Source organism: Vespula pensylvanica, chromosome 14, assembly GCF_014466175.1.
Source record: "Vespula pensylvanica isolate Volc-1 chromosome 14, ASM1446617v1, whole genome shotgun sequence".
In the NCBI taxonomy this organism is placed as follows: Eukaryota; Metazoa; Arthropoda; class Insecta; order Hymenoptera; family Vespidae; genus Vespula; species Vespula pensylvanica.
The window spans coordinates 2,345,727-2,362,410 of NC_057698.1; the positions used below are offsets into that span (position 1 = coordinate 2,345,727).

Sequence of the window (16,684 nt, forward strand, 5' to 3'; positions counted from 1 at the left end):
GTCATTTTATCAGTCAATACTTTTCATTTCGTAATGTTGGAGTTTTTATATTTTTATTATAAAATTTAGTAGAACATTTATATATGCATAAAAAAGTTATATATATATATATATATCATTGAAATTTTTATATACTTATCATTATATATTTATGTAGATAACTTAATAAAAAATACTGAACATCCAATAGAAAAATAGTATGCAAAAACAGCGTTGAATGAATAACAAGAAATATCTTACTTATTTATTATTTATGAATGAAAAACAAAACTATTGAAATCACGACGAGGATGATGTAAACTAAGGATTAAATGTAAAAGGAATTTGATCGTCTTAAGAGAAAAAAATGCGTACGTATCAGAATTCATTCGATATGTAATGATACGTCATTCGGATCGCGTAACGTTGGAGTTTTTAATATTTTTTATTGAAAATTATTATAAGTAGAGAATTCATATGTTTATTATTACATATTTATTTAGATAATTTAATATAAAAATATTAACAATTTAATAGAAAAAAATGGCATATAACGAAAATAAACATCTTATTCATTTATTATGAACGAAGACGTAGTAGTGAAAATCACGATGAGGATGATCTATAAATGAGCGATTAAACGAATTAGATCGGGTTTAAGAAAGAAACGTATCGGAATTCATTTTCTCGATATAGAACACGAGACTGGCTTGGCCTGTTCCGGTCTTTACGTTTACCAATGCCGTCGTCTGCATCCTGAACAGGAATATCCAGACGAGTGCCAAGGGAAAATTTATTTTGCTCCGTTTATATACGAGTATATCGTTCTAATTTCGACGAACTTGGTCGTTCGAGTATCGTTAGGCATTCCCAAGGATGATTTCGAGACGATGAGTAGTCATGCTACTCATCCTGTCATCGCTAATTTCGTGTATTTTGATTTATTTCTCTTTCTCTCCATCTCTATCTATCTGTCTATCTCTCTCATTCTATCTTCCTCTTTCCTTTTTGGTACGTATCACTTGATCGTTCCGTTCTAAAACGAAACTCGACGTGACTTAAATACGTAATTCGAGGAATTCACGATATTTGACATTGTTACATCGAAGTGGTGCTATAAATCGTTTCGATTAAATTAACTTCCCGAGCCTTCCTACACGTTGTTAAATCCATGTATGAAAGAGAGAGAAAAAGATAGTCCATGACTCGATTCAAACATGAAAGACTTCATCGAATCTATTTTCACAAAGTACATGCATCACTGAATACGACTTTTTATCTTCAATAATAAATTTTTGCTTTTATTAATATATAAATTTAACGAAAGAAAACTTGTTAACTAATAATTGACTGACAATTATTTATTTTGTTCGTTGAGAAATATCAATGAAATAGATGGATTAATATTTATTTAATATTTCCCATCGTAATTGTTTTTACAGTTAGTTAGTTAGCCCGTATTCTTTATTTATTCATTTATTTTCAATTTTCATAAGCTTTTCTCTCTCTCTCTCTCTCTCTCTCTTTTTTTTTTTAATTTCCATTTTATCCAAGTTCAATGTTTCATTAATTAAATATAATAACGGTTGATTCGGACAAGCGAAAAAGAGATTGATATGTTTTAAAAAGTAGATTTTGAAAACAATTCGTGATGGAGGTACGGTAGCGCTATATCACCGATAAATTTCGAACTGGTTTCGTCACGCTCCAACTCGAGCAGCATGAAAGGAGTTCTCCTATACATATGTATTTATATGTTATATATACATTTACATGCATACGCACACAAATACATACATACATATCATACACGAGACGATAAAGCGCGTCGGTGCGTTTATTCCGTCGCGAGAATCAGCTTGCACGCTAACAACAAAGCCGTCGAGTGGCATATAAATTGAAATCTGCGCGACGCGCGAGAGGCCGCATTACGACGACGCTGTCTCGCGAATGATGAACGTGCGGTATGGAAGCTGCGGTACATCGTGGCTTTTGAAATACGTAGTATGAAATGAGAGGGACTGAAGAAGAGAGAGAGAGAGAGAGAATATTGCGCGGATTTTCGTTGACGGGATGATACGCGCGCTACGCTGTCACCTCGATAAATTGAAGCACGATTAATGAAGAAGCGTATTTCGATCGACACGAAATTTATAATTTACGTGACACGTACGATTCAGCGTGGGAAAGAGAAAGGGAGAGAAAGAGAGAGAGAGAGAGAGAGAGAGAGAGAGAGAGAGAGAGAGAAAGAGAGAGATCGACGAACTAATTCCCTGATAAGCGAAAATGTGCTCGTCGGTCCCTCGATGGCTTTTCACTTTTATTTAGTAGATCCCTCGATTTAATTACCTATGCGAACAAGAAACTTACTTTGATCTCGTACTTTGATTTTCAATCTCTGATGCGTTCCGGAGATTGAAAAGAGAGAGAGAGAGAGAAAGAGAGAGAGAGAGAGAGAGAGAGAGAGAGAGAGAGAGAGAGAGAGAGAGAGAGAGAGAGAGAGAGAGAGAGAGAGAAAAAGAGAATTATTATTATTACATATGTGAAAATTATTCGATTTAGAGAACTTTCCAATTAGTCGTTTCCATTACGAATTCTCTCGTCGTTAAGTATGTAGCAGTTGTTTCGGTAGACACGATTAAATGTATATCAATTTCTTTTTATCTTTTTCTACTTCTTTTTCTTCTTTTTTCTTTTTTCTTCTGATTACGCCGAATTCGTAGATCAATTCGAATTGGTTATTTTTTTTTTTTTAACGATAGAAAATATTGAGATATAATAAAAAAACGCGAAGAGAGATACGGAAATAGAAATTGATACTACAGATAACTCCTTCGTGTTATTTCAAAGCGATCCGAAAGATTCAACATGTTTTACGACTTTTTTTTTTTCTTTTTCCTTTTTCTGACAAGTTTTTACAAGATTTTACGAGCACACGAAATGGATCTTTGAATTCGCGCAAAGAATGTGTTCTTTTCGATTGATTTGTAACTAGGGAGGATTTTCTCTAGGGAATTAGTTTCTAGGAAATTTCTTTCATTCGAATGAATGGTGTTGATTCTTAACGGAACCATTTCTTCGATAGTTGCCCGAGACGGATGTGGAAAGATCGATGAGAAAATCAACACCCGTTTCGAGAAAGAGAAAGAGAAAGAGAGAGAGAGAGAGAGAGAGAGAGAGAGAGAGAGAGAGAGAGAGAGAGAGAGAGAGAGAGAGAGAGAGAGAGAGAGAGAGAGAGAGAGATCTATCGGTCGATCGATCGATCGATCGTTGCCGTGGGCCATCGATCCTACTCGAGAAAAGAAACAGATTGACATTTTTCATCGACGAAGACCATGAACGAGAGCGTGTTCCGCGAGCGAAACGCATTTCTTTCTTCGATCGTGGAACGTCGATCTCGTTGATCCAACGCCATATATCTTCCTCTCGTGTAAAATGTTAAAACGACAGGAATGCGCGCGCGCGCGCGCGTGTGTGTGTGTGTGTTATATGCGGGCTTGTGTATCTTGTGTTTCTTTCTTTTCATTTGATACGAGAGAGAGAGAGAGAGAAAAAGAATCAGATGAATCGTTATGTAATCCAAGATATTTTTTAATTTTTTACAACTGAAAAGAATGAAAAGATTTGAATAAAAAAGATTCGATCTTTAGAATCTCTTATGGAAGGTAAGAAAGATATACGACTTTATCGATACGACATTCTTTCTTTATTTCTCTCTCTCTCTCTCTCTCTCTCTCTCTCTCTCTCTCTCTCTCTCTCTCTCTCTCTCTCTCTCTCTCTCTGTCTGTCTGTCTGTCTCTCTCTTTTCTTTTAACAAGACATACATTTGCAAATAGAAATATTTCTTTGAATGGCGTAGAATAAATATTCTTTCAATATGTATCTTGTTTTATTATCTTTCTTACTTGTCGAAACTTCTTCTTCGTCAGGTCAGATAGATCAATCAGAAGAGTTAAGAAAATAAGAATTAAAGTTTCGTTTATCCGTTTGATCTCAACAAAGAAAAGAAATTCCTTTGAAACGGGAATATTCCCTTGGTAATTGCTTCCCTTTACGAACTTTTCGCTTGGCGTATCCTCGCAGGAGGAAGAAAAGTAGGTGGAGAAACTTGTGGGAAAGGATAGATCCTTCTCATCCTTCTTCTCCTTCTTCTCCACCTCCTCCTCTTCTTCCTCTTCTTCTCCTCTTACTCCTCTCCCGTCGTGCATACACTTCGCGAGACTCGAATCCATCTTACTACCTACCTGCAGCTCGTTTAAATAGAAACGCGAAGCGATATAAAACGAAACGACTATCTGCTGTTGCCGCTGTTGATGGTGGTAGTAGTGGTGATGACGATGGTGATGGTGATGGTGATGGTATGGTGATGCTTGTTCCTGGTGCACTTCAAAGCCATTTTATACATATACATATCTATGCATGCATATATATATATATGTATCAATGTATGTATCAATGTATGTATGTTTGTATGTATGTATCTATATGGTTCTAGACTGTGATATACTGCTACGACGTGGACGTAAATATTTTCTCTATCGAAAAAGATGAAGCCGGCGACGGACCTCCCGTCGTCAAGAATAATTTATGCAAAAAACGTCCTGCAGTGCCAGACAGTGGCTAAAAACGATTCGAATCTCGCAAAAAAAAAAAAAAAGAAAATAGAAAAAACAAGACGATAAAATCGATTTCTACGAACAGATCTTTTTTAATGATATTTCTTTTTAAATAAGTTACGTGTCTCCTCTCTCTCTCTCTCTCTCTCTTTCTCTCTTTCTCTCTCTCTGGTCCCTTTCGTTTCTAGACATCGTAAATTTGTATCTTTAACACGAATGAGAGATCGACCGGTTTCTAAAGAAAAACACAAATATTTCTGTATAATTAACTTATTAAAATTCAACGACAACAACAACAAAAAGTAATAATAATAATTAAGTAGTAAAAATATTTTGGATCTTCTCTGTGATTGGTATTAAATATATATGTGCAATTAGTGTTCCATGTGATACAATTTTTTTTAATGAAGTGAATAAAAAATCAATAATAATAATAATAATAATAATAATATAATAATAAATTATAATTAATTAATTTATCGAATTTTCTTTGGAATAGAAATAGTTTTATATAGTATAGAATATATTTCGCGTTCAGCTTCGTAGTTCCAAGAGAAAAGTCATACGAGTCGACGGGATTGGTACATCCTGTGGTATGGCTCGGAACAAGGACCGGCACAAACGATCTGTCATAATTCTTGCGACAGGTCGATCCATCATTCACCGACGGATCCCATGACGGGATGCTTGTTCGAAACTTTACTTTAAAGTTCTCGATACTCTCTTCTCTCGTAGCAGTGTTCAGTCTTATCTCTCTCACTTGTTAAATCTTCCGACGAGCGTACACACACATACATGTATGCATGTGTACGATACGTGTGTGTATATATATATATATATATATATATATATATATACACATTGTATAATATATTATACACTTTTTAACGAGTTACGATCACCCTTGTCACGTATATTCAACAACGACTCTTGAAACTTGCTAATTAGATGATAAGCGATGAGCAAGATCGACAAGACTACTTTTACTTTGTATAAATTTTCTCATTTGAATTTGTATATTTTATTCAGTTAGTTGGTTTAATCTGAGACGAGAAGATAGTGCCATAAAAGTGTTATGTATGATAGAATCATGTTCATTATAAAATAATGAAGAAGTATGCATATGATTGATTAAATTAGTCGACGAGCAATTATTAGTCACACACACACACACACACATATATATATATATTCTTTTTTATTTTCTTTTTTCTTGCTCTTATAAACTTTCAAAGATTTGAAGAAAAAAAAAGAAAGAGAAAAAAAAGAAAAAGGAAAAAAAAAGAAAAGAAAAGGAAAGATTAAAGGAATCAATCTCGTCGCGTTTGAACTCTTTAATATTAACTCTGTTAGATTAGTCAAGAGGTATCACGATTATTATCGCGAAGAAAGAGAAAGAGAAAGAGAAAGAGAGAAAAGGAAAGAATCATATCTCGAAAGGAAGTAAAGGATTTTCTTCTACCCGAGAGAAAAGACATGGTACTAACTTACATTGCCACCGATGTAGGAATCGTGACGTCTCGAAATTTGCTGATTAATGTCGTTGCCACGCGATTTGATATAAAACGTTATGGCGTCGTCAAGCAAGCAACCACTCTCTAACACTGTAGCATTACCACTACTACTACATCGCTATCACCATCACCGACATAGCTGCTTGGTTTTGCCGACTAACGAGGGGAATATAACGCGTGCCTTATCCATACTTCGCCATAAATCTCAGCTCTCTCTCGTGGCTTTGATTTATACCTACCTTCGTCTCTCTCTCTCTCTCTCTCTCTCTCTTTCTTTCTTTCTCTCTTTCTCTCTTTCTGTTTCTCTTTCTGTTCTGTCACGTATCGTGAAAGCATCCAATTTCATCTCTCTTTCTCTTTCTCTCTCTCTCTCTCTCTCTTTTACGAATTACATACTGGCTAGGTCGAGTCAACGATGAGTGACGTGCCTCAGGGTCAGCCTTGACCACTTGCCAGTAGAAAAAGAAAGAGAGGATTCAAAACCTAGCGACATTCGAGGAGGCATTAACGCGCGCCCGTCGTCTCGTGCACTCGAGAAGACGTCTCGAGGAGGCGTCTCGAGCGAGCGAGAGGACTCGGAATATTAATAGAAACAGTACCTCTCTTTCTCTCTCTTTCTCTTTCTCTTTCTTTCTCTCTCTTTCTCTCTTTCTTTCTGTCCTCTTTTTCTCTCTCTTTTTTTTTTCTCTCTCTCTCTCTCTCTCTTTCACCCTTTTTCGCGCGGTGTCTCATTTTATTTCACGCTTATTTCACGTTCGTTTCGTCGAATTTTCGACGACGATTGATTTATGATCATATCCGTTTCAAAATAATCCGTATTTCAGTGATAATTATATCATGAAACGTTGATTAAACTATTTGTAGTTTGTGTACGATTAAATGTATGTGTAATTTTAGGAGTAATAACATCGACGAATCTCTTGGGAAATGTCAGGCGAAAATTAGTGAGGACATGTCTATCTCTCTTTATCTCTCCCTCTCTGTTTCTGTCTCTGTCTTTATGTCTATGTCTATGTCTATGTCTATGTCTATGTCTATGTCTATATCTGTGGGTCTCTCTTTCTATATCCCTTCCCTTTTTCGCGCGCTATCTCTTTTTATTTCACGTTACTTCGCTTCGACGAATTTCAACAACGATTAATTATTATCATATCCGTTCTTAGTAATACATATTTCGTGAGAATTATATCTCTAACGTTAATTAAACTATCTGTAGTTTGTGAACGATTAAGTGTGCGTAATTTTAGTAGTAACAACATCGACGAATCTCTTGGGAAATGTCATGCGAAAATTACCGAATACGTATCTATGTATCTCTTCTCTCTCTCTCTCTCTTTGCTTTTGTGTGTATATATATATATTTGCATATATATGTTGGATCTTTACGTGAACGCCCGTATAAGCCTCTTGCGAGTGATTCGAGCATAAATGAGAGTGAGAGAGAGAAAGAGAGAGAGGATGAGAGGATTTATCATAACCCCAGGGCTTAGCCTTCTGTACTACAATGAATATGAACGACGTATACGGGCTTATACCAAAGGCAGACCGTGAATAAGACTAACGTTCGAGTCGTCGGCGTTAGTCCCACATACGTGGTAGTTTTAAAATAATTAAGACGCGTGAAATTTGTAAACTGACATGGGGATTTTAATCGGGTATCTTAATCATTCCCTAAAGATAAAAGAAATTAATCAATTTATAAATATCTCTTTCTTTTTCTCAGTCTCCCTCTCTCTTTATATATGTACACACATATTAAAAAAAAAAAAAAAAAAAAAAAGAAAAAAGAGAGAGAGAGAATAAAAAAGAAATTAGAAAAAGGAGAAGGAAGACATTAGAGAACCCACGTTAATTAAGAATTCATTTATCTTAATTATGACGTGTATATTTAGTTAACGTCCATTTATAAAATTCAACCTATATATCGAAAGAGTAATTTAGGCTAGTAACAAGTAGAATACTTCCATGCACTTCCACATAAATACATAAATACATACATACATACATACATACATACATACATACATACATACATACATACATACATACATACATACATACATATGCATACATAAATATTTACATATTTATCGTGGTAGGAAAAATAAAAAAAAAAACAAGGAGAAAAATAAACGAAAAAAAGAAAGAAAGAAAGAAAAAAGAAAGAAAAGAAAAAGAAAAAAAGGAAGAAAAAAAAAGTAGTCATGGTATTTCCGATCTCTCTTCTCACGCGTTCGTAAAAGAGCGTCGCAATTAACCGGGAGATAATTTTCAACACTAAGAGAGAGCGAGAAAAAGAGAAAAAGCAATAAAGAAAGAGAGAGAGAGAGAGAGAGAGAGAGAGAGAGAGAGAGAGAGAGAGAGAGCGAAAGAGAAAGAGAGTCGAGCATTTAAGGTGCGAGATAAGAGGGTCGAGGAGGTTTTTAAAAGGTGGGACGGTGGCAGGTAGAGTGGGGAGGAAGTAGTACCGGTGGGAGGAGGGAACTGGAGGAGGTAGGGTGGAATTTACACGCGAGAAAAGTATATCATAATTCAAGCACCGGCTGGCAGCATATTCATCGTAGGGGCGAGGCCTTAAAACTGATTCATTGCCAAGAGTACGTCCCTCTCGTTCTCATTTTCTCTCTCTCTCTCTCTCTTTCTCTTTCTCTTTCTCTCTCCTTCTCTTTTCGTTTCAATGGCTCTCCTTTTCGCGCGCCATATCTCTACTCCTCTTTTCCTCCTTCTCCTCCTCCATCTCCCTTTCTCTTCCTCCTACTCTACACCCCACAAAATAAGCCACGACCGGCGAGATATGGCAACGAAAAAATTCACCCTAATGGGAAATTATAGTACTCGGATGAGAAGAAAACGAAATCGAGCGGACAAGAGAGAGAAAGAAAGAGAAAAAGGTGAAACGTCACGTCCGGAATATAAAGTTGTGGATGATTATGTTCGATGGAGAGTAACGAGAGAGGAGGAGGAGGAGGAGGAGGAGGAGATGTGTATGTATGTATGTGTGTAAGTTGCTTTCTCATCGTTTTTCGAGTTGGCATCGTTCACGAAAATTTTGTTACTATAATTCGTTCTCAATTTTTCTTCAATTCAGATATATCATTTATATATTCGATCAATCTATACTCGATAATAAACGTGTAGTAAAAGTATCTTAAGTTTGTATTATTTAAAGAGAATATTTATTGGTTTGTCGTACATATAAATCGTAGAATTAATAAATGTTCGTATAAATAGAGAATGAAAAATATATATTTGATCGATTATAAACGTAGGATCGATTGATCTTATCATATATGCGTATTGTCATGTTTGTGATAATTAGGTTAATCACGAGTATTTAACGATGTAGAAATATAATTAAATATTTATGAATGTGTACATATGAAGTAAAAACAGTTGTTTCAATTATCTCGGTTAGAAATCGTGGGAAGAAGAAGAAGAAGAAGGAGTACGATGAATAAAAACTAAAGAGAGAGATCAATGAAACAATATTGATCTTCATACGGGTGATTAAATTTTCCCGATAAGTTTTCACGATATGAATAATAACAAGTCAAGTGGACGCGGAATAGTAGGATAACATAAAAGGGATTGTAATATCGATAAGTTACTTTTCTTTTCGTGTACTCGACATATACATACAAACATGTATACATGTATAATATATATGTATATATACTATCGGACTTTGGTTGGTTCTCGACTTAAGTAGGGTTCTTTAACGTGGAATCGATTGAATACGAAATTTGCTGGCCTTCGATTCGATGAGTACGAATATCGAATTTCTCTTTTTCTCTCTTTTACGTTAATAGAAAAAGAAGTAGAGAAAAAGAAAGAGGGGAAGGAGATGGAGGAGAAGGAGGAGGAGGAGGAGGAGAAAAGAAAGAGTTTCTCTTCGTGTACATTTGTAAATACGAAGTTACAAAGAATCTGACTGGAAAAATACTCTCCTTCTCTCTCTTTCTCTCTCTCTTTTTCTTTCTCTTTCTCTTTCTCTTTCTCTTTCTCTTTCTCTTTCTCTTTCTCTTTCTCTTTCTCTTTCTCTTTCTCTTTCTCTTTCTTACGGTTGGTGGCTTTCTTCCGTGAGGCTAAAGAAGGTATGCAAATTTTGAGACAGACGATTCGTTCTGTGTCGAAAAAGGAACAGAGAGATGAAAAATAAAAGTATATGTAATAGTACGTATACCGTCTATCTTTCTCTCTATACTGTTCTCTCTTTCTCTTTTTTTTTATGTCTCTTTTTATTGCTCTTTCTTTATCTTTATAACTCTTTCTCTTATTACTCTCCCTCTCTCTTTCCCCTTCTCTCTCTCTACTTCTCTATCTTTCTAGCAAAGTTATCATCGTTAGTGAGAAAAGTCATTCGTAAGGTTAAAAAAAGTTAAATCTAGAGAAATTCTTCATCTTCTTTTAAAAATAGAAAAAAAAGAGAAAGACAGAGAGGGGGGGGGAGAGAAAAAGAGACGAAAGAAAAAAAGTAGTAAAGTCGAGGCACGTAGGACCTGTCTTCTTCCTCTATGAAAGGGGAACGATCCTTCAGGACACGTCCGTTCAATCCTTTCTCGAGCCACACACGTAGTGGCTCGTGCCTTAAATTCTCTCTCTCTTTTTCTCTTTTTCTCTTTTTCTCTGCACACTTTTACGGTGTTGTATACCGTGGGATGCAACCGTTGCGTTTTATAAATAGCTTTGGGGGGGGAGGAACGGGTAGGGGGTTTCTAGCAGTTAACAAACGGTAAAACTAACACTGACTCCTACAATAACATTTCGCTCCGGTCACGTGTTTTCCGCGGGCTCGACTATTATAAGATCCGTGACTGCTTCTCGAGTTCTTCTCCTCACTCCTCTTCCGTATACCCTTTGCCCTCTGCACTCTTTATCTCTCTCTCTCTTTCTCTCTCTCTCTCTCTTTCTCTCTCTCTCTCTGTTTTTTTCTTTTTCTCCCCTCTCCTCTCTTTCTCACTCATTCTCTTCATCTCATGGTAAACCCTTATAGTACGGTGCGTGCCAATCGTGTTTGGTCCACGTTAGTATACGAAGCACAACACTGGATCTAGCTTGGCGATCTATCGTTGGACATTGATTTATGTACGGGCCACCTGAACACGGTACGCTCCGTTCGTTAAGGTCACGAACAACGGCATCTATCATCGGTATCTTAATAGCATAGAGATTAGACATGACTCTAAGAGTAAAATTGATCGAATCCTCCTTCGAGCTTCTGGCTCGAAACTTCGATATTATAATATATCTCGAATGGTTTCCATTACTCGTTAGATCGTGGGTTTTTGTTATAAAGAGAATTTTGAGGATAATGCTTTTACGAAGCTCGTACGAGTTGTTGGACATAGAGCGTCATTTTTATGATCGCAAAATCGCGTTTTTATCGTTAAACAGTGAGAATCTTTGTGTTTCATTTGGCGAATGGAATGAATGTTCGATATCAAATCGACGAATCTGTTTAATTCGTTTTTTCCTTGGCGCTTGATTTTTTTCGTTAAATTCAATAACGATATCTTTGTTTTCAGGCCGGAGTGATGCGATCAACGCGGGAATGAATCGAAGGTCGAAACCGATGAGACCACTTCGACGGACGAAGTTGTTACCAAGCCGGACAATGACGCTCCTCTTATCGATGTTGCTAATGGCGTTTACGCTACCAGTCGCACGTTTAGAATCAGCGATTGGTTCGGTGAGCAACGGCGGGGGTTCGTTATCGGGTGGTGGTTCGTCGTCTTCGTCATCGGCAGTATCTTCTTCGGGATCTTCCTCGTCCTCGTCGTCCTCGTCGATCGGGGTAGTTTCCGGAGGGAGTTCGGTATCCGGAGGTATACCTGGCGGTGTTGGGAACAGCGTGATCGGTGGAAGTGGGAGTGGTGGGAATAGCGGTGGTGGTGTTGGCGGGGGTGGTGGGGGTGGTGGTGGCGGTGGCGGAGGCGGCGGTGGGGGTGGTGGTCATTCCGGACTTGGAAGCAGTAGTAGCGGAAATTCGGGGAACGGAAATGGCCGATGCGAGGAGATCACCATACCGATGTGCCGTGGTATCGGTTACAACTTAACGGCCATGCCAAACGAGCTGAATCACGACACCCAAGACGAAGCTGGCTTGGAGGTTCATCAATTTTGGCCTTTAGTCGAGATCAAGTGTTCCCCGGATTTAAAGTTCTTCCTTTGCTCGATGTATACGCCGATATGCTTGCCCGAGTATACCAAACCTCTGCCAGCATGCAAGAGCGTTTGCGAAAGGGCTCGCGCCGGTTGCGCGCCTCTGATGCAACAGTACGGCTTTTCTTGGCCGGAAAGAATGGCCTGCGAGAGGTTACCGAATTATGGCGACCCGGAGAATCTCTGTATGGATCAAAATAATCGTACGAACAACGGTGCCGGATCGGGGGGAAGCGGGAACGGTGGTGGCTCGGCGAGCAACGCACCCATGCAACCAGTAGCTACACCGACTAGACCAACAAGACCGTCCAAGACAATGCAGCCGGCTCGTTGCAAGCCAGGAAAAAATCAAAAAAACTGCCAGCACCCCCCGGGGGAAAGGGCGAGGGATTGCATGTGCAGATGCAGGGCACCTCTCGTTCCTCTGGGGGTGGGAACAACGGGCACGGTGATACCCGGCCAGATAAGCGGAAGCAACAGCGGGGGAGCTGGACTGGCCGGCATGGCCGCAAGTGGAGTCATTCCGGCGCCACCTCAGGCGGACAACGTTCGGAACATCATTCAGGATATTGCAGGGGTACCGGATTGCGCCCTACCGTGTCACGGGGCGTTTCTCACCCCCGAAGAGCGAGGGTTCGCGGCCGTGTGGCTGTGCCTGTGGAGCGGCCTATGCGCCGCAAGCACTCTCACGACCGTCACCACGTTTCTGATCGACACCCAGCGCTTCAAGTATCCTGAGAGACCGATAGTCTTCCTCTCGGCGTGTTACTTCGTCGTGTCGCTCGGTTATCTCTCGAAGAACGTGATAGGACACGAGGAGATAGCCTGCGACGGGCCAGCGCTGAGATCGGGAGCACAGGGACCGGGGGCTTGCGTGACCGTCTTCCTAATGATCTATTTCTTCGGCATGGCGTCCTCGGTTTGGTGGGTCATACTGGCGTTCACGTGGTTCCTCGCGGCCGGTCTGAAATGGGGGAACGAGGCGATAGCCTCTTACTCCCAATACTTCCATCTGGCGGCATGGTTAGCGCCGACGGTACAAACGGTCTGGGCGTACATGGCAGGTGGAGTAGCGGGGGATCCGGTGGCCGGAGTATGCACGGTGGCCCCGGAAGGCGTGAGCACGTTCATTCTGGCGCCGCTCTTCGTTTACCTCTTACTGGGAACGAGCTTCCTTTTGGCCGGCTTCGTCAGTCTCTTCAGAATTCGGTCGGTGATAAAACGACAGCCCGGAGCGAAAGCGGACAAGTTGGAGAAACTGATGATACGGATAGGCGTGTTCAGCGTTCTGTATACTCTTCCAGCCGGCGCGGTTCTAACCTGTCACATCTACGAGTCCGTACTACGCGACGAGTGGCTCAGCTCCCTGGCCTGTCCATGTCGGTCTCGAGCAAGGCCCCTCTACTCCGTCCTCATGCTAAAGTACTTCATGGCCCTCGCGGTCGGCATAACGTCGGGCGTATGGATCTGGAGCGGCAAAACTCTCGACAGTTGGCGGCGTCTATGGAGGCGTCTCTTCGGAGGCGGGAGTGGCGCAGGCGTTCACGGAGGCGGTGGCGCCGGTATGGTAGCCGGCGTGACAGGCGTGAGCGGAGGAATAGGAAGCGCCAGCATGAAGGGCGTCGTAGGTCGTGTCGCCATGCCGTATCCAGCGGCACCGGGACCTGGTAGCGCGCTGTTACCACCAGGTAGCGTAGCCAGCGCTTCTCAACATCATCTCCATCATCACGTACTCAAGCAACCGCCTCTTTCGCACGTATGACGTCACCAGTCGGCGGGAGGCGACATGAGCACCGCCGGCTGCGAGCAGCCGCAGCAGCAACAAGCCCAGCAGCAGCAGCAGCAACAACAACAGCAACAACAGCAATCGCAATCGCAACAATCGGTGCAGCAACAGGAGAGGCCTTCCGCCCTTAGCAACTACGGGCCCATTTAGCCCTTCGCCTCGGCCTCGCGCAGGCACACGCCGCACACGCCGCATACGGCACCGCACACGGCACCTCACACTCCGCATTCGGCGGCTACGATCTATTCGAGAAGGTCCCTTGCTTCAACCACTGGACCTCTTACGCCTGCACACGGTCTTGCACCATCTTATTCGCAGGCGACCGAGGTTTGAGGATCGTCGAGATAACACCGAGTATTGTATAGGGACTTTTCGGTCTCTGTCAGCTTTACTACTCGGTGATTATACACTTTACACTGATACATACGAAACGCATACACATCTACATACACTCATACATTAAAACAAACACGCACACACGTACATAGGATTTACCCGATATACGTATTAGCCCGTACGTGTCTTCCCCGTGGATTTGCTTCAGAGTTCACGCGTTCTTTCGTCACCTCGTTTTAATATTCGAGCGACGCCAAAAATGATCAGCGCGAAAGGACACGCTCTTTTCTAATCCTCGGGCCGTTAAAGAGAAAGAGAGGGAGGGAGAGAGAGAGAGAGAGAGAGAGAGAGAGAGAGAGAGAGAGAGAGAGAGAGAGACAAGAAGAGAGTTAAAGAGAAAGAGAGGGGGGAGAGAGAGACAGATATAAGTAGAGAATTCGACAAAGAGAAAGTTCGCGATTTGTTGGTACCCTGTTAAGGTCCGAAACGCATTTTTGAGGGTTGTTATGAATGAGAACATGTGTGTGTGTGTGTGTGTGTGTGTGTTACGTATGTATGTATCAATGTAAAATGAATGTAATAACGAATGTTGTTTTATCATTCTCTTTCTCGTTCTCTCTTTTTCTTTCTTATCTGTCTTTATCTCATGTTCTCTTTCTCTTTCTCTCTTTCTCTTTCCTTTCTCTCTCTTTCTCTTTTCTCTCTTGGATATCTCCAATTTCCGGCTCTTTTCTTACTTTCTTATTATGCTACGTAGCGGAGCTCGTAAGGCTCGCATGTCCGTCTAACGTGTATCGTCTCGTCTATTTATCTAACTCTTAGCCGTAACGATTAGGTGTATAACGCGACTTTTTAGAGAATGCGTACTGCTTTGGTATCATAGCCTGTTCCTATCTTTTTCTGATTGAAACGAAAGGAAAAGAAAGGAAAAAGAAGGAAAACGAAAAGCATAAAGAAATGAATATTCAGAAGAAAAGAACAGGTGTTATGAAATTCCTGAAAGTACGTCAAACTTTTGAGAACAGGCTATGGCTGCCATCGAAACACCGTAGGTTGGTACGAAGAAATAAAAAAACAACAAAAATAATAATAATAATAATAATAATAATAATAATATTAATAATAATAATAATATTGATAGTTATAATAATAATTAATAATAATAATAATAATAATAATAATAATAATAATAATAATAATAATAATAAACACGAGTGTATAGGTCAGGTGTTAAAGTAACATAACGAAGCTACTTGTAAATAAATAATTCATAGATGTTAGGTCGAGCACTGTAAATATAAAAAAAGCGATCATCAAAAAAAAAAGAAAGAAAAGAAAAGAAAAGAAAAGAAAACGAAGACGAACGAGAATTGGAATGATTGAGATATAAAATGAGGTGGGTGGGAGAGAGGGAGAGAGAAGAAGAGGGCTTGGAGGAGCACATCGACCGACGTTCCAGAAAAAAGAAAAAAAAAAGACGAATAAGAGTCGGATAAATAAAAAGATGTATCAACGATGGGAAACGATCGAAGGTGAAAAGAGTAGAAAAAAAAAGAAAACAAGAAAATAGAAAAAAAAAGAATGTTTCGAAAAAATTTCGACCTTTTTCTCTCTCATCGATTGGATGAATACGAATTGTTGTTTTTCTTACTCGTTTATAATCTATTATCTATTATTATTACTTTATAAATCTTTATCGATCTTTTCTGATTTTATATCGATCATGTGAGAGATATCGACCAGAAATGAAAACAGAAATGAAACAAAAAGAAACAAAAAAACGAACGACAAAGAAAGAGTTGAACAATACACGTCGTAATTCGATAGTTTGCGTGTAACGTTCGATGAAAAAAAGAAAAAAGAAGAAACAAAAAAAGAATCTCTCTGCTCCTTTTCTCTCCTAGAGAGGGAGAGAGAGTGAGAGAGGGAGAGAGAGAGAGAGAGAGAGAGAGAGAGAGAGAGAGAGAGAGAGAACAGACAGAAAGAGAGAGAAACATAAACGAAAGAGAGGAATAATAAAAAAGTTGATTTTGATTTTGCATATCGTTGAAGAAGAAGAAAAAGAAAAAGAAAAAGAAAAAAAGAGAAGAAGGAGGAATAGTAACATTAAAAAATAGTATGTATATGAGGGATCGACAATTTTTTTCTTTCTTTTCCGTTCCCTTTTTTCTTTGTTTTTTTTTTTGTCGAGGTCGGTCGATGTCGCAAAACGATAAGAGTAAAAAAGGGGATAAGTACGAAAAGCGATGAATCGTGAAATATCGTCGAATGTAATTCTTTTTTTCTTTTTT

At 39.6% G+C, this 16,684-nt stretch overlaps 1 protein-coding gene across 8 annotated transcripts in view; it reads left to right on the top strand.

Moving 5' to 3' along the window:
- The window catches only part of LOC122634239 (frizzled-2-like), a 132,056-nt gene extending 115,746 nt beyond the window's left edge, over positions 1-16,310 (top strand). For all 8 annotated transcript variants that reach the window (XM_043822973.1, XM_043822974.1, XM_043822972.1 and 5 more), the window contains one exon: positions 11,635-16,310. In XM_043822973.1, coding sequence (XP_043678908.1) covers positions 11,635-14,033 — 2,399 coding nt within the window. In that variant the 3' untranslated portion in view covers positions 14,034-16,310. The remainder of the gene's footprint in view (positions 1-11,634) is intronic.
- Positions 16,311-16,684: the final 374 nt, after the last annotated feature.